General features: G+C 47.0%; 2 protein-coding genes across 2 annotated transcripts in view; both read right to left on the bottom strand.

Moving 5' to 3' along the window:
* Positions 1 to 788: 788 nt before the first annotated feature.
* WFDC3 (WAP four-disulfide core domain 3) lies at positions 789 to 12349 on the bottom strand. Its single transcript, XM_058177081.1, has 5 exons — positions 12187 to 12349; positions 4177 to 4317; positions 3856 to 3999; positions 1944 to 2147; positions 789 to 1708 (listed from the first exon to the last, which is right to left on the bottom strand). The coding sequence occupies exons 1-5, from the start codon at positions 12290 to 12292 to the stop codon at positions 1533 to 1535; spliced, it is 771 nt and encodes a 256-aa protein (XP_058033064.1). The 5' UTR covers positions 12293 to 12349; the 3' UTR covers positions 789 to 1532.
* Positions 12350 to 16490: 4141 nt separating this feature from the next.
* LOC131195101 (uncharacterized) overlaps positions 16491 to 18574 on the bottom strand; it is a 49797-nt gene continuing 47713 nt past the window's right edge. Inside the window, exon 10 of the mRNA XM_058176730.1 lies at positions 16491 to 18462. The gene's annotated coding sequence lies outside the window, so the exon portion shown is untranslated. The remainder of the gene's footprint in view (positions 18463 to 18574) is intronic.

Genomic DNA, 18574 nt, shown 5'->3' with positions numbered 1-18574 from the left:
TTGGAGACCCCTGATCTAAAAAATATAAATAAAATAAAATAATAAAATAAAATATTTGTGCAGCTTTCTGAGTTTTGGTATGTTTCTTAGTGTTTCACTCTAACTACACAAACACACAGAATCTCACAAAGCTGTATGTGGGATTTTGTGTGTGTGTGTGTGTCAGTTGTGTTGTGTTGTGTGTGTGTAAAGTGTGAAAGTTGGTTTTTGAGCTTTTTGTGACTGTGTGAGGTTCCTGCTGTTGCAGAGGTCATTTTGGGTGAGGTGCAGCTGCTTTTACATTATGTGTGAGTCAGTTGTGTTGTGTTGTGTGGGTGTAAAGTGTTAAAGTTGGTTTTTGGTACCTCTTATTGTTTTTGTAAAGGGGACGCGGTGGCTCAGGGGCTAGGACGTTGAGCTTGTCGATCGAAAGGTCAACAGCTTGGCGGTTCGAATCCCTAGTGCTGCCATGTAACGGGGTGAGCTCCCGTTCCTTGTCCCAGCTTCTGCCAACCTAGCAGTTTCGAAAGCACGTAAAAATGCAAGTAGAAAAAATAGGGACCACCTTTGGTGGGAAGGTCACAGCATTCCGTGCGCCTTTGGCGTTGAGTCATGCCGGCCACATGACCACGGAGACGTCTTCAGACAGTGCTGGCTCTTCGGCTTTGAAATAGAGATGAGCACCGCCCCCTAGAGTCAGGAACGACTAGCACGGATGTGCGAGGTGAACCTTTACCTTTACCTTATTGTTTTGTATACTTTGTTTATTATTTTTATTATTTATTGTTATTGGCCACGCCCATCCAGTCACATGACCACCAAGCCATGCCCACAAAATAAACCACATAACCGGTAGTAAAAAAATTTGGAACCCACCCCTGATATATATACATATACATATATACATATACATATACATATACATATACATATACATATACATATACATATACATATACATATACATATACATATACATATACATATACATATATTCAAACCTAAGGTCACATCTCAAAAAGTTCAATATTCATGAATCTTTATATCCCAAAGCTAATCAACCTGTTCCTCTGAATAGTCCCAATTTTTTTTTCCCTGAACCTGAAGGCTCCAACACAAGTCTATTGATAGAGGGACTTACGAAGGTTCCTGTCTCTCCATTCTGATGTGTTGGGTAGCTGTAACTGCTCTGACATGGTTACAAAAAAACCCTTTGAAAATTGCTAATCTAAAACTTTTATTTGAGAAAACAGAAGACACGGAAACACACAACGGATGGGCAGCAGAGGAAGGCATGAAAATCGCATGCATTTCAAAGACCAATAAGAAGAGAGGGGAGAGGGTGCTGCCCCTTTTCTTCAGGAGAAGACTCTGAGGAAGGAACCCTCGCTTGACCCCGAAGTGTCCTTCAGAACAGCCCCTTTCTGTGGGGAACTGATGGTAATGGCCCCAAGCCCCGGGCTTCCCAGGGCGTTGGGGGAGATGCTGGAACAGATGGGGGAATGGAGGAGGAGGAGGAGGAGGAGGAGGAGGAGGAAGGCTTCAGGGTCTCTCTACCTCCAGTTGGCCAGCTGACCTTCTCCTGGCTCCTTGCAGACCATCCTGCAGCCGTTTGAACAGCACTTTTTGGCTTCCTCGCAGTCAAAGTCATGAGTGCAGGTCTTCAGCATCTTTCCCACACAGGGTCCCAGGGACCCCCGCAACAGCAAGGGACACACTCCGGGCTTTCCTGCAATCAGAGAGTAGCCTGAGGCCCCTGCCTCTTCCCTCACCCCCTAATAAGCATCTCAGATCTCTGCCCAGCCCCTCCTTCTCTCTCCTCCCCTCTCCTCCCACTTGCTTCATCCTTCAAGAGCATTATGTTCTTCTGAATGTCGTCTGAGAACTTCATGTTCATCCTTCAAGAACATTATGTTCTTCTAAATATCCTTTGAGAAAAGAAGAACTTCACTGGCCATACTCACTAGGTGTCTTCCCCTCCACTTCCTTAGGCTTGGGGTGAGGTCCCTGGGAGGCCTGTGCAAAGCCAGGAGTACCTGGAGGAGGCCCTTGGCACTGGAAGCCACAAGCCGTGGGGCGACACCTCTCCTCCTTTGCACAATCGGAGTCATCTCTGCAGCGATCTTGGCATTTTGGTGTCGGTGGGTCTGTGCAAACACCAGGACCTTCTGGGGGAAAAAAAAGAGAGATACTTCCAGGACACCATTCATCTTAAAATGGCGAAGCCTAAGGACGCCTGATCTAGACTGAAGTCATGGAGGAGATGAATGCGGATCTGGTGCTTCTAGGGGAAAAAACCCGAGGGGATGTGAGGCAGGGAGAGCTGTGGCCTTGGGGCACAGAAGTGGGTGGACAAGGGGAGGGCTTCCAAAGACAAACGACAGTCTTCTTGTCATTTCTTCTCAAGCAGGGGGTCTCCAACCTTGGCCATCTTAAGCCTGGAGGACGTCAACTCCTAGAATTCTGGGAGTTGAAGTCCGCCAGGCTTAAAGTTTTGCTGGCTGGGGAATTCTGGGGGTTGAAGTCCGCCAGGCTTAAAGTGGCCAAGGTTAGAGACCGCTGCTCTAAAGTGAAGGATTAAAGAAAAGAATCAATCTACCAGGCTCCTGCCCTGAGATCTAACATCTTACAATGATGATGCGGAGGGATTCTTTAGGTGGGCAGGTTGTTTCCTCACCCAACACTCCCCCTCCTCAACACTCCCCCTCCTTTTGGGGAAGGAGCCAGGCGAGGCCCCCTCCATTTCCTTGCCCTGCAGTGGGGTGGGTGCAGTGGGGATGGGGGAGGATGGGAGTGCAGCAATCTCCCCCCAATACATCTAGTCCTCAATTTACAACCTTTTGTTTAGTGACCGTTTGAAGTTACAATGGTGCTGAAAAAAGGGATTTAGGCCCGACTTTCACACTTACCACAGCTGTGGCATCCCTGGGGTCATGTGATCAAAATTTGGATTCTTGGCAACTGACTCATATTTATGACGGTCACTGTGTCCTGGAGTCACATGATCCCCTTTGGTGACCAAAGTCAACGGGGGAGCCAGATTCACTAAACAACTGTGGCAAGAAAGGTCATAAAATGGAGAAAAACTCACCAACTGTCTTGCTTAGCAACAAAATGTTGGGGTAAAATTGTGATCGTAAGTCGAGGACTACTGTACGTCCCCTCGGGGCCCTCAGTGGGCAACCAGGCTCCCCTGCAGCCAAGGAGGGGCCCCCTTTTTTGTCCCAGCAGATCCATTTCTGGCTGTGAGACCCCCAAAGAGGGGAGCAGGCCCCCCGGGTGGGTCCCTCAGAAAAGCCCCCTTGACTTCGGGTTTTCCAGATTAGACGGACAGATCTTTATAGAAATGACTTGTTCATATTATTATGGAAAAACCAAAAGCTGTGATTTGATGCCAATGCCTCATTTTACTGCAGCAGGGAGAGTCTTTCTTTTTCTCTTCCTTTTCCTCCCTTCTCTTCCCCTCTTTCTTTCCCTTCTCATTGTTCTTTTATTTACTTTCGTATTTTGTATTTTATAATACTTAATAACCTAACAAAAATGCCTGAAAAGAAAAAAGGAGAAAAAAAAAAGAAACACCCCCACTTGTTCGAAATCATCTCCCCCCTCCCAGGAGGCCGTCCAGCGGCCAAAGCACCTGCCTTGGTGTTCTGGGCAGGGGGGGCAGAGACCCAAGCGGACCCCTTCCCCCCCCCAGCTTTCCACCTGCGAAGAATGGCCCCCTGGGGCAGGGAGGCTTCCTTGCCAAGGAGCGTTTCTTTGCAAAGAGTTGGCAGTCTCTCCTTTTCCGTTTTGTTCTTCCTAAAAGCCAGCTGGGCCCATTGTCTCAGGTGCCCAGGTCAGGAAGGCGGGTGTTGAATCTCAGAGGGGTGCTACCTGCTCTGGGTCGCAGGCACTCCAGCCCGCAGCCGGTGAAGCAGCACTTCTGGCCAGGGGGGCAGCCTCTGTCGTCCTCACATCGGTTCGGGCAGGGGGTCCCGCTGGGCAGCACCCTCCTCCTCGGGCACAGGCCTGGCCGGACTGCAGCAGAGACAGGAAGATGCCAGGGATGAGCAGAGCCTGCCCAGAGTGGGCGCCTGCCCTGTGGTGCTTGACCCTGAGCCTGACTGGACAGCAGCTGCTGGAGTGGCCCCTCTCCCTCGTTCCCCACCACCACAGGAGACCCTCCCTCTGCCCAGCCCCGTTAAGCCCCCTTACCTCGCTCTGCCGCCAGGCACCGCAGCTGGCAGTCCTGGAGGCAGCATTTCTCCCCGGGACCACAGGCGACATCATCCAGGCAGAAGACCCGGCAGGGCTCCAGGGCCATGGGGCAGGCAGTGGGGCAGTAGCCGGGGTTTACTGTAAAAGAAGGGGTAAAAGAGAAGGCCCCCTTGCCCATCCCAGCACCCTGGTCTCCATTCATTCCTGCCCTCAGCCCGGGAAAGGCTGGCCTGGCTTGGCAGCTGGCAGAGAAGCCCCCCCCCCATCCCCGCTCTTCAGGGGGCCCAGAGCAGTGCAGGTAGCCTCAACTTACAACCATTCATTTAGTAACGGTTCAAAGTTACAATGACACTGAAAAAAAATAACTTATGACTGTGGGGTCCCTGGTGCTCTCTGAGCTTGGCTGTTTCCTTGCAGACGTTTCATGACCCAGCTAGGTAACATCATCAGTGCTAGAAGGGAGGGAGGGAGGGAGGAAGGAAGGAAGGAAGGAAGGAAGGAAGAGGGGGAGGGGGAGGGGGAGCAGGAGGAGGAGGAGGAGGAGGAGGAGGAGGACTGTGGGGTCCCTGGTGCTCTCTGAGCTTGGCTGTTTCCTTGCAGACGTTTCATGACCCAGCTAGGTAACATCATCAGTGCTAGAAGGAAATGGGGTCTGTGGAGATGAGGATGAAGACAATGACTGTGGGGTCTCTGGTACCCACTGAGCTTGGCTGTTTTCTTGTAGACGTTTCATCACTCAACTAGGTAACATCATCAAACCTAGAAGGAATATGGGGCGGAGGAGGAAGAGGAGGAGGAGAACGACAACTGTGGGGTCCCTGGTGCTCTCTGAGCTTGGTGGGTTTTTTGCAAGATGTTTCATTAGTCAAACTCCGTAACATCAGCAGTTAACCCACCTCCCTTCTAACCCTGATGATGTACCCTACTTGGTTAATGAAATGTCTCCAAGAAAACCACACAGTAGTGGCCAAAATTGTGGAAACCTTTTGGGGAAAGTGTATTTTTGAGGTTTGGTGGCTAATAACACCACTTTTTTTTTTTTTTTGGAGTTTCAAGATAATCCTATTTCACTGCTGGAATGGCCTGGGAATAGCCCAGGCCTTCACCCAATTGAAAATCTATGGAGCCGACTAAAGAAACTTACTAGTCAGAAGCGACCCAGTAATAAAACCCAGTTAATAGAAGCAATCCTTCAATCTTTTTTTTTTAATTAAAAAAGTTTTTACAAAAATGTTTTACCTCCCCTTTCCCCCCCTCCCCCCTCCCTCCAAAACCACCCTCTTCCCCACCCTCCGACTTCCCAGAACACCCATAAGGTATAGTTCAAAAACAAACATAAGCTAAATTATTCCAAAACAATTATACAAATTTTTCCTCTCTGGCTCTGACTTCCCCCTTACATAACCAAAATCCTTCAAGAAATAGCAATTAACATTGATAAAATATATTCAATACAGCAGATTAATCCTAAAGTATTTAAAACCAGATAATGCTTAAAAATCCAATCCAATTCAGAGAATATCTCCCTTGTAACTTCTATAAACCATATAATCAACCCATTTCCCCCCCAAATCTTTCTTACATAAAGTCTTTTGAGAATATTCTATTTACAATTCAGTAAAACACATTACATAATTTCGATACAGCAAATTACAATCCCTATTCAACTTTAGTCCTTCTTCCTCTGACCATCGCCATTTTTCTTAGTACACAAGCTTAAGAGAAAAGAAAAAAAAATCCAATAAAATTCCAAACATCGTCTTTTGTGATATATATCAAACATATAATCAACCCATTTCTTCCAGATCTTTCTTGCATACAGTCTTTCAGGAACGCTAATATTTTTATCTGTTAATATTTCCAAAAAAACTTCTTTCAAGAATAATACTTTTGTATCTTGCCGTTTTTTTTTTGATGCATTAGTCTCTGTCTTTCCTTCATTACTCCTTTTAAAAAGTCAATCACAATATGTCCTAATGGTTCCTTTTGTCCAGCAATCCACAAATTACTACCATATATTCCATCAATCCGGAAAGAAAACTCTTGTAAAGCATTAGCCCTGTGTAATTTATCTGTTTGGGAAACAACCTCTTGTAACACAAATTCAGGTGTTTCATCCAAATCTTTTAAAGAAAGCCTCTTTACATCATCTTGTTTATTCACGATCATATCTTCATTTTTATCCACTTTTGCTTGTATCTCCTCCACTCCATTTTCCAAGTACTGATTGGACTGATTAGTTTCCCCCAAACTCTCATCCAAAACATCCCGATTTTTTATCAATTCATATTTTTGGATAATTACATACATTTTCTCTCTATATTCCTGTATAAAGTCACGAATCAATTCTTCTGAAAGAATCTTCATGGCCAAATTCTTACTGAGAGTCCCCTTCTCAAATACCTAAGCAAACTAAAGTAATCCAGCAGTCCGTTTAAATCCAAATAAAAAAAAGAAGAAATTAAAAATAAGCAAAAATCCAGTCTGCTCTGCTTACAGTCCAGCACTATACGATAGTCTCCATTCACTTTCGCTTTCTCAGCAACTAACGAGCGCCATTTTGTTTCAATGTTGATTGTAAGTGGAAAAAAGTTTAAAAAAATAAATAGAAGTCAGATTTAATACTTGCAGTTTAAATGACTGATCTCTTGTGTTTGTTCCGTCTGCTTATTAAAATCCATAGCATTCATTAGAAGCAGAGAGGGTCGCTTTCTTCTCTTTCTGCCGAAGCAGAGACACGCTGGGTCTGGAGCTACTGCAGAGGGATTTCCAGGGAACTTTCCCCTTCGAGTTCCCCACTTTCAAATCGAGAAAGCGGGGCCTCTAGGGAGTTCTTCCTATCCCTCCTCTGCTCTTTCCTTTCCCCTTTACCGGGGGAAAGTACTTTCAGCTTGCGAACAGCTGATATTCGCTGTTTTCACCGGCTTTTTACAGAATCGCAGTGCGGGCGCCTTTCAGGCATCCGTCGAAGAGAGCGGAGCTACCGGAAGTCGCAATCCTTCAATCTTGATTTCATGTGATAACAGCTGCAGAACTCAAAGACTTGGTTCACTCCATGGGAAGATGTTGTAAGGCCGTAATTCATGCTAAAGGTTATTCAACTAAAGATTAACTGACACGGTGATAGTTTTTGTATATCTCATTTTTTCTATGGTGATAAATCTTGTTTTTTCTATGTGTTTCACTGTGAGAAATGGAATTATTCCTGTAAAGAACACAACTTAAGTGATGCCATATTGTACTCCTATAACCTTGAATAACCTGAACTATTTTATAAGCGTGTAAGACATCTATGAGCAGTTTATGTAATATCTGTTCTATGGAAATATACTGAACAAACAGTTTTGTATCTTTTAATCAGGACACGCTAATTTAAGCAAAACATTGTTCTTGTAAATGGGATTTCTCATAAAAGAGATATCATTAAAGGGGTTCCTGTAAATGAGACTTCATTACGGGGAAGTATGGAAGTTAGAGGAAGAAGACACGGCTGGATAAGCCAAAACTGTTATATAATGTAGGAAAAACAACGATGGGTGGAGTCATCGCGATTGCCTTGTTGCGTGTCTGCAAATGTATTCAAACTGTGTATTTGAAGCCGTCAGACGTTCTCTCCCTTGTGGAGAACCCTTTTGCAAAAGCTTTTTAATACGTATATCTTTCGGGATATATATGTTTATATTTTTATGTATGTCTTTCTTCAACAAATCCACTTGTTCATGGTTTTTGTTGCTTTTTATGGGATTTACCCTTAGTCTGTTTCTGACATTCACTTTTCTTCTTTATACTGTAACTGCTATTCTAATAGCAAATCCTTCATAAAAGTTATTGCATTACATTCTTGATTAAATTATCTTTCCATCGATATATACTTTTATGGTACTACTCCCCCCAAAAAGTGGTGGTTATTAGCTAGTTTTAGACAATACAATTTTCCCAAAAGGTTTCCACAATTTTGGCCACTACTGTAAAGCTCAGAGAGCACCAAGGACCCCACAGTCCTCCTCCTCCTCTTCCTTCTCTTCTTCCTTCTCCTCTTCCTCCTCCTCTCCACAATCCCCCCTCCTTTCTAACACTGAGGATGTTCCCTAGTTGGGTCGTGAAATGTTTGGAAGAAATCAAGGGAGCTCAGAGAGCGGCAAAGTTCCCTTAGTTTAACTTTGAGCTACAAATATTCTCCTTTATTGACTTATGACTGCTTTTCACACTTACGACCGCTGCAGCATCCCCGTGGTCACGTGATCAAAATTCAGACCTTGGCAACCAACTCATATTTATGACGGTTGCCATGTCTTGGGGTCACGTGATCTCATTTTGTGACCTTCTGACAAGCAAAGTCAATGGGGAAGCCAGATTCATTTAACAGCTTCAGCCATCCACTTAACAACAGTGGCAAGAAAGGACATAAAATGAGGCAAAACTCACTTAACAACTGTCTCGCTTAGCAAGAGAAATTTTGGGCTCAAATTATTGTGGCCATAAGTCGAGGGCTACCTGTAGCTGGCCCCTGTTGGTGGCATCACTTCCACAGTGTGGCTGTGGGCCCCTTCCAGCCGGGTTCTCAGGGACGGCCAAAGCAGGCAGGATGGCAGCCACCAAGGTGAGACGAACATAAGAAACAGGCAGGAGTTTGCATGGCCTGCTGACCCCCTGACCCCCAGCCCCTCTCACCAGGGGAGCCCAACTGGGGGTGCACTGCCCTCTCCCCCACAAACCATCTCTACTCAGCCTTGAGAACCAGGCTGGCGAGGGGCCCTGTGGGGCGAGTCACAGGGCAGCCCCGCTCCCTTGCAGCCCCCCTACCCAGGGCAGGCTGCACGCAGATCCTTATTCGGCCCAGGCTGCAGCACTTCTCGTCCCCTGGACACGAAGCGTCTGAGAGGCAGTAGAGCTTAGAGGGCAGGGGCTCCTGGGCACTTCCCACTGGGCACCGGCCAGCTTTCTCTGGAACTGACTCCTGAGACCGGAAGGAGCCTGGGGGTGCTCCCTTGGCAGCTGTGAAGAAGAGGCAGAGAAGTGTCAGGTCTGATGGGATGGGGGTGCCAAGGCTGGGAAGGCTTCTTGTGGTCCTTGTTGGCAACCCAGGACTCCTCCTGCCCTCCCCCCCACCCCCCAAGAAGCCTAGTAGTTCCCCAAAGGATCTACCGATGCCAAAGGCTTGGAGTCTTGCTTTGAGGTAGGGACCCCTGTAAATTCTTCACCAGGGACCCCACCCCCTCTGTCTGCCCTGTGCCATCTTTTCTCTGGGGTCCCTCCTGCAGCTACCACGTCCAGGGAAATGCCACAGCCAGGAGCTCCTTCTGTGGGAACTGCTGGTTCCTGGGCATGGCAACCCGGCTCAGAGCCCCATTAGGTGCCATGCCCCTGGGGAGGGCATTCAGGGTCTGGAGCATGAACAGCCCCCTCCCGGCTGGGCCTCACTTCCAGCTGAAGAGCTGCAAAGATTCCCACTCACCTCCCCTCCCTCGCTCTGCCGTGGATGTGACCATCCCCACGAGAAGCCAGAAGGCCTGAGACTTCATGGTGCTGCTCCAAAGAGGCTTGGAGGATGCCAAACCAGCCCCCCTTGTCCTATATACCTGGCTGGACAATGGGGCTGGGGCTGGGTCCCTAACTCCCCCCCCCCAGTTCTCTCCATCAGCCAGGCATCCAGAGTTTCCCACTGAGGCGAGTGGTGCCAGCATTGACACACTGCCCTCCTGCAGAGCTCGGTTGGCATCTCCCAGGGCAGAAGTGATGGATGGCGCTTTCATCCGGATGGGAGGGGAGCCACCAGGTCCCTCCGCTGGAGGCCAAGGCATCCCTGCTGCTCTCCCGGATGTCAGGCCTCTGACCTGCCTCCAATGGGCAGGGCTGCCCCTTTCTGCAGAGAACACTGGCACCCGGGCAAGTGCTCACCCAGGGCCTCCATGCAGCCCCCACCGCAGCTGGCTGGAACTCCACTGGTTGGGTGCAACGAGACATTCAGAGGGCAGACTCAGCTCCTGCTGCGAGGAGCTCTGGTTTGTGCCAGGCTGCCATTCCCCAGCTGCTTGGCATCACTTTGGGCAGAAAGCCCAGAGTAGAGAAATTAAGATAGGGACTGGAGAAAAAAACATACGATGAACGGTTGCAGGAACTGGGCCTGGCTAGTCTAGTGAAGAGAAGAGAAGGACCAGGGGAGACAGGATAGCAGCCTTCCAATATTTGAGGGGCTGCCACAGAGAGGAGTGGGTCCAAGCTATTCTCCAAAGCACCCAAAGGCCGGACAAGGAATAATGGATGGAAACTAATCAAGGAGAGATTCAACCTAGAAATAAGGAGGAACTTTCTGGCAGTGAGAACAATCAACTGATGGAACAGAAGTTGCCTTCGGAAGTTATGGGAGCTTCATCACTGGGGGCTTTCAAGAAGAGACTGGACTTCCCTCTGTCAGAAATGGTGTTGGGTCTCCTCCTTGAGTGGGGGGTTGGACTAGATGACCTATAAGGTCCCTTCCCTTCTATAAGATGACCTATAAGGTCCCTTCCAACTCTGGTATTCTGTGTTCTGCCTTAAGGGCCAATACGGCTATGCTTCTCCTCTGCTCCCCATGCTGCATTTTCAGATACTGGACTCCCTCTTCCCAATGTTTGGAGTTCCCTCAATTTTCCAGTTTGTTCTTCAGGATTGGAAGGAAGGAAGTCAGGGTTGATGGAGACCATTGACTTTAGGCACAAATATTCAGTTGAACCCAAACACATAAAATGTTCAACGTGGCAATCATTGCCAAAATCATATCCCCCCCACCCCCAGTTTGAAAGAGGAATTTACACGTTGCAACTACCAGTTGAAGAAGGGGAGTTAGAATATTTGCAAAAGGGCCGTGGTGGCTCAGGCTGTAAGACAGTCTGTTATTAAAAACACAGCAGCCTGCAATTACTGCAGGTTCGAGTCCCACCAGGCCCAAGGTTGACTCAGCCTTCCATCCTTTATAAGGTAGGTAAAATGAGGACCCAGATTGTTGGGGGCAATAAAAGTTGACTTTGTATCTAATATACAAATGGATGAAGACTATTGCTTGACACTGTGTAAGCCGCCCAGAGTCTTCGGAGAAGGGCGGGATATAAATGCAAAAAAAAAAGTAAATGAATCCTTCAATGGGATGTTTACTAAAGGTGGGAAAATTCCCAGTAGGTCATATCACCTTGTCCTTTGGTTTCGCCCATGGAGGGAACAAGGAAGTTTATCCCCAGAGTACAGCAGCCATCCCAAGAATGTGGGGTGCCCGGAAAAAGTCCTCATCCACGCCAGAAGAAGCGGGTCATACTTAAAGGTCATGGATGCAAATCTCCCCCTCCCCCAAAGGCATAAGAGCAAACTCCAAACCAACCAGCAGCCGCCGCCAGGAGATGCTCCTGGCAATGAAGGTGGCCAGGTGAGAACCTGGGACAGGGTCTGCAAGGTGTGCCAGCTGGAAAAGAGGTCCTGGGAAGGAGAGGGTCTCACTCCGCAGCAGGCCAAGAAGCCAAGCTGACTGCTTTCTTCCTGCCTTGGGAGGGGTGGGCTGGCCCTGCAGGAAAGGAAGGGTGCTGGAGCCTGAAACTCACCCAGGGGAGTTTCACCAGGGGAGACATCATAGCAGTCTTCCAATATTTGAGGGGCTGCCACACAGAGGAGGAAGGGGGTCAAGCTATTTTCCAAGGCATCTGAAGGCCAGACAAGGAACAATGGATGGAAACTGAACAAGGAGAGATTCAATCTGGAGATAAGGAGGAGTTTTCTGACAGTGAGAACCATCAAGCAGAGGAACAGAAGTTGCCTTCAGAAGTTGTGGGAGCTTCATCACTGGAGGCTTTCAAGAAGAGACTGGACTTCCCTCTGTCAGAAATGGTGTAGGGTCTCCTGCTTGGGCGGGGGGTTGGACTAGATGACCTTGTAGGTCTGTTAATCTGTAATCTGTAACCCCAGAAGAGAAAATAGTCCCAGCCCAGCCACCCGGCTTCTCAGGTCCATCTCCCACCAGGGGTTTCCTGTGAGTCTACTCACTGTTCAGAGGTCTCAGGCTCTCTTCATCACCATCTCCACCACTGGCAGCATGGAGGTCAGCAGAGAAGGAGAGGAGCACCCCAACGAGAAGAAGCCTGGCCCACATGGTCTCTCAGGGGGAAGGAGGTCTCTTGCCTGAGGCAGCAGGAGTATATAAAGCTGGAGAAAGGGGCTGGTGGCGGTTTAACCGCAGGTTTGTGGGGCTTTCCCAATGTAATGCTTCCTCCGGACAGGAGACCAACCTCAGAAGGAGGAAGGACACAGCAGTGGTTTCCAGGAATGCAGCAATCTTGTGTAATGATAGAACTTCACCCAGTGTGCATATTGCAATGGTCAGTCTAGAAGGATGGGATGAGGTTGGGGTTGGACCGAACCCCCTGGACTGGCAAATCCAACACAGACTGGGCTGGCTCAAGAGTCCTGAGTTGTGTCCAATCACACTTGGCCAATAAAAAATTCTATTCTATTCTATTCTATTCTATTCTATTCTATTCTATTCTATTCTATTCTATTCTATTCTATTCTGTGGGGGATGGACAGAGGCCCCTTTCCAGAGGATACTAGGAGTGGTGGTGGTGGAGGAACTCCTATCTTCTCCGAATTCAAAAGCGAAGGGGTGGGAGTTTCTGCTTTGCGGAGGGGCAGCAGGTGAACCTGTCTTTTGCTCCCTGAAGGCACATGGACCTCAAATAGAGGTTGAGTAAGCAAAATGTAGGTAAATTCTCACTGGAGGGGGATGTCTGGGGGCTTCTTGTTCTGGCTGGAGAGACAACGTGGAGGCCACCAAGCTCCTTCAACCAAGCAAGAGGCAAAGGGATCCTTTCTTCATCTTCTCATCCAAGGTGGAACCCCACTTGGTCTCTGCAGGGTCTCATCACCATAAGGCACAACATTCTCAGCCACAACCTTGTGCTGGCTGGGAATTCTGGGTATTAGGCCTGGAGGAACCCAATATGATTTTTCATGGTACCTTCCGCATGGTCAATGGGAGAGATCCTGCTAAAGCATTTTCTCCCGTTGCAACTACCAGTTGAAGAAGGGGAGTTAGAATATTTGCAAAAGGGCCGTGGTGGCTCAGGCTGTAAGATAGCCTGTTATTAAAAACACAGCAGCCTGCAATTACTTCAGGCTCGAGTCCCACCAGGCCCAAGGTTGACTCAGCCTTCCATCCTTTATAAGGTAGGTAAAATGAGGACCCAGATTGTTGGGGGCAATAAGTTGACTTTGTATATAATATACAAATGGATGAAGACAATTGCTTGACACAGTGTAAGCCGCCCTGAGTCTTTGGAGAAGGGCGGGATATAAATGCAAATAAAAAAAACAAAACTTGAGGATTTAAAAGAATAACAGATTTGCAAAGGACCTCGGAAGTCTTCTAGTCTAACCCCCTGCTCAAGCAGGAGACCCTACACCATTCTGGACAAATGGCTGTCCAGTCTCTTCTTGAAAACTTCCATTTTTGGAGCAACCACAACTTCTGGTGGCAAGCTGTTCCACTGCTTAATTGTTCTCACTTTTAGGAAATTTCTCCTTAATTCCAGGGTGCTTCTCTCCTTGATTAGTTTCCACCCATTGTTTCTTGTTCTACCCTCAGGTGTTTTGGAGAACAGCCCGACTCCCTGTTTTTGACAAACCCATGTTGGCTTTTGGTTATTACTTTGTTTGCTTCTAGGTGCTCAGTGATTCGTTGCTTGATTATCTTTTCCAGAATCTTCCCCGGTATTGAGGTCAGGCTGATAGGTCTGTAGTTTCCTGGATCTGTTTTTTCCCCCCTTTTTTGAAGATGGGAACTACATCAGCTCTTTTCCAGTCCTCTGGCAGCTCCCCTGTGCTCCAGGATCTTTGAAAGATATAGTTCAGTGGTTCTGAGATCACGTCTGCCAGTTCCTTCAGAACCTTGGGGTGTAATCCATCCGGTCCTGGTGATTTGAACTCGTCTAGGGTAGACAGGTGTTCACTTACCATTTTCTTCCCTATTTTAACTTGTGTTTCTAATCTGTTTTTTGTGGTGCTGTTTTTGATAGGTTGGATTGTTTTTTCCTTTTGTGTAAAGACAGATGCAAAAAATGAGTTAAGTAGATCTGCTTTCTCCCTGTTGCTTGTCATCTTCTTTCCACTTTCTCCCAGCAATGGGCCAATTGTTTCCTTGACTTTTTTCTTGTTTTTAACATGTTGGAAGAAGCTTTTTTTGTTATTCTTTACTTTTTTCGCTAGCCTTTGTTCATTGTGAGCCTTAGCTTTCCTCACTTCATCTTTACAAGCTCAGGCTATTTGCTGATACTCTGCCTTAGTTATTTGCCCCTCTTTCCACTTTTTATATTTGTCCTTTTTGTCTTTCAATTTGTCAGATAGTTCTTTATGCATCCATGCTGGTTTCTTTTGAGATCTATTATTTTTCTTCTTCATTGGTATTGTGTTAGACTGTGCTTTTATAATCTCACTTTTCAAAATTTCCCAAGCTTCTTGAGTTGTTTTCCCCCTGAGGATTCTCATCCATGGAATCCTTCTCAAGCTCTCTCTAAGTTTATTGAAATTAGCTCTTTTAAAGTCCAAGACTCTAGTTTGACTTTGTTCTACTACTTGTATTTGTAATGTTGAATTCCAATATTGCGTGGTCACTTGCCCCAAGGTTCCTGTAGCTTCAACACCTTCTATCATTTCATCTCTGTTAGTGAGAATTAAGTCCAATATGGCTGATCCCTTGTTGCCTTCTCTATTTTTGGGAAACAAAGTTGTCTGCTAGGTTTGTTAGGAACCTGTTGGATCTTCCACTTGGTGCAGAGTTTGTTTCCCAGTTGATGTCAGGGTAGTTAAAATCCCCATTACTACTGTGATGTGCTTCCTACATACCTTAGTTAGCTGACTAGCAAAAAGTTCATCTACTTCCTCTGTTTGGTTGGGTGGCCTATAGTATAGACCTATGGCAATATCGTTTTCACCCTTTTATATTGACCCAAATACATTCAAGATGATTTTCATCATTGTTGTGCTCTATTTCTGTAGAGATGTAGTTATTTCTTATATATAGTGCAACTCCACCTCCTCTTTTATTTGGTCTATTTCTTTTAAATAATTTATGTCCCTCTAGCTGTATGTTCCATTTGTCAGTTTCATCCCACCAAGTTTCCGTAATAGCAACAATATCATATCTACCCTCATTTACTTGGTTCTAATTCACCCTGTTTATTCCTCATACTCTGTGCATTGGTGTATAGACATTTGAGTCCATTTGGATTGATCTTGTGTTTACTATCTACATAACCTGTGTTGACTGCCCCTACTTTCTTGCCACCTGTTGGTTTAGTGCACGTGGTATGGCACTCACTGTTAAATGCTTGGTTTTGCTTGATAGCAGGGCTGATAGTCTTACCCATACAGACATCTATGTTACATGCACTGATAACTCTTTTAGTTTTCGATTGCTGGGGACAGAAATTTTCTGTATCAGTTAATTCTCTGTCCCCACTGTTCAGTTTAAATGTTTATCCAGAAAATCTGTGAATGTATTGCTAAGTAACTCAGTCCCTTTCTTTGATGGATGCAATCCATCTCTTTTGTACAGTTTTTCATTGGACCTGTTGTAGACATCGTGACTAATAAAACCAAAGCCTTCCCTTTTACACCACTCCTTTAGCCACACATTAAACTCCACTACACGCTGGCCTTTGCCTTTTTGTTCCTTATGTACTGGTAAAATTGTTCCTTATGTACTGGTTCTACCACCGCTTCGCTTCGCCCACACGCTTTGCAGAAGACAGCCGTGGACTAAAACCACATGCCTGGCTCTCTTTCTTTTCACGGGACTCTCTAAGTGGAGACTGGGCCTCTCTGCATTGGAGCGTCACTTTTCCAAATTGTGCCCAGTACACCAAGTTGACCCCAAGATCCTTCTTCTGTCCTGGACCACCTGGAGACCCTCCCCTCAAACCCACCTTGGGCTGATTCCTTTTCTTCTGCAATAGAGCCTTGGCTCCAGCTGCCCTCTTGGTCTCATGTCTCTCCCTCTGCCCCTTTGGGGGTTTCCCCTCCCCACCTTGATCAGTGTCTCCCCCCCCCGCCCCCCATGACAGAGGAAGAGGGGCTGAGAGGCAGCACATCATCATTCTCCAATGTGGCTTTCCAGAAAGAGCGTGCCAAGGGGAAGCACCTCTTGGAGTGGAAATCCCTGAAACTCAGTCCCCACGTAGGGTTTACTCCAGAGTAAGTCTGGGATTGAAATGGAGACTCTGCAGTCTAGCGAGGGCCTCCCCCCCATGGCCTGGTTGGAGACAATGAGGCAACTCAGAGAAAGTTTTCTGCCTTTGTTTAATGAACAAGGAAAAAAAGAAGCAACAGGAACAACGTCAGGAAGAGAAAACAATGCTAGGAAAAATGTTAGGTATATGAGGGCTTCTTATGCATGTAGATATTTGTCCATTTTAAACATGTTATTACAGCTATCCATGCAAAATTTTTGCATGCCACCTGTTCATAAGTCACCAATAATTGCATTTCCTCAACACAAAGTGATGAAAAAAAGCATCCACTTCCTCTCTCCGTTCATCAGTTTCCACTTAAAAGTGCAGGGATGAGAAAAAACGTGGGTGTCGGGGAACCTTCAACCCTTTCCCAGAGTCCAACTAACAGCTGCAGCGCCCCCTCCTGGAATAGAGCTAATGAGGGTTTCACCAGAGCAGAATCCCACACATCCCCCTTCTCCTTCCGTCTCCCACCACCCGGCCATCCCCCCCTTTCTCTTCTTCCCACAGCCACAGTGGCCGTCTTCCTCCTTTTGGGTTTCTTGCACACTCGGCTGGGAGGGAATTCCACTTCACGGCCATTTGCACACCAGCTCCCACCAGATCAGCCCCCACTGGAGTGGAGCCACCAAGCCATCTTTCTGGTCAGCTCCTTAAAGCAAAGGGAGCTCCACATTTCCATTTTCATGTGTATTTTATACTTTGATAAGTTTAATAAAGTTATGTTTTTTTTAAAAATGTGAGTGCCCATGCATGGAGTTCCCAGCCAAGGATTTAAACTAACATTTGGCTGCCTATGTCTGATGAGTCTCAAGGAGAGAGAAAAGTGGTCACATGCTGCCTCCTGGTGGTGCATGAAAAGAGAACACTCAGAGGTTTTTTTGTAGTCGTAAAAAATAAAATTTTGGCAGGATGCCCACTAGAAACAGCATCTTCTAGTGCCCTCCAACCATTCTTGGATAGATTTTGATGTTTAAAGTATTGGCCTTCCAAGTCTGGGTGACGTACAAGACATAAAGTAAAGGTAAAGGTTTCCCTGTCCGGTTGTGTTCAACTCTGGGGATGATGCTCATTTCCGTTTCTTGGCCAAGAAGCCAGGGTTGCCCAGAGACCACTTCGGTGATCATGTGGCCAGCATGACTTTATGCCAAAGGCTGTCAAAGGGTGGGAAGGAAACGCTATTCCCTTCCCACCCAAGGGGTACCCATTTATCTACTCACATTTGCATGCTTTCAAATTGCTAGGTGGGCAGATCCCTGTTACCTAAGGATGAAGAGATTTAGAGAGGCAGTTCTGCTATCGGGGCATGGCAGGGCATCTGTAACCTCTGCTTGCCCTTCCTTATCACCTGCCACCTTTGCTTCACACCTGGAGGCTCTCTGAATCAACCAGAGGGGTCCATCAAACAGCTGGATTGACTTTTTCCTCTTAAATTGGAGATGTTTTGGACCACAACCTTCAGTTTCAAAAGAGAAGTTGTTTGTAGAAGAGATGGCCAGTGTTGAGGAACTGCTAGCCAGGCTGGAAGGAGGGGTCAAGTGGGGATCTAGCTTGGAGTCCTTGTGCAGCCACAAGAGGCATCATTTGAGCCTCCCTGAGTTCCACAAAACCTTATCTGGTTGTTTCCAATCACAGGCAGGCAGGCAGGCAGGCAGTCCGAGGAGATTCTTGTAACTTAGGCAGAAGTCAATAGAGTTGCTGACTATCAACTATCGATCAGTGGCTCTGGTTGCTTGACACCAGAGGAGGATCCCACTTGACACCAGGGGAGGATCCCTCCCTCCATCTCTCCCTGGCCAGAGCTAAGTAGAGAAGAGGGCCCTGCTGCCAAAGGGAAGGTTGGCCAAGCGGTCGGCACAAAACTAGAAGATTCAGAGGCTGCCGTGTGAAATGAGAGCTTTACTGAAAAAGAGGGGATGGGTGGAGGGTCTCCAGCATAGAGGGTTGACTAGGCTTGGGCAGGAAGGAGTCTGAGAGTGCCATGGTCATTTCTTCAGTCCTGTGAATGCATTGGGTTCTCCAGCCTGAGCTGTATCTGCAAAACAAAGGAGAAATAAGACCGTGGTAAGGCCACACTTGGAATAGGGCATCCAGCTATAGTCGCCACCATATTAGAAAAAAGAGGTTGAGACTCTAGAAAGAGTGCA

Source organism: Ahaetulla prasina, chromosome 3 (genome assembly GCF_028640845.1).
Source record: "Ahaetulla prasina isolate Xishuangbanna chromosome 3, ASM2864084v1, whole genome shotgun sequence".
Lineage (NCBI taxonomy): Eukaryota > Metazoa > Chordata > Lepidosauria > Squamata > Colubridae > Ahaetulla > Ahaetulla prasina.
Note: the sequence above shows the minus strand (reverse complement) of the source record. Positions and strands in the feature narration are given on the sequence as shown.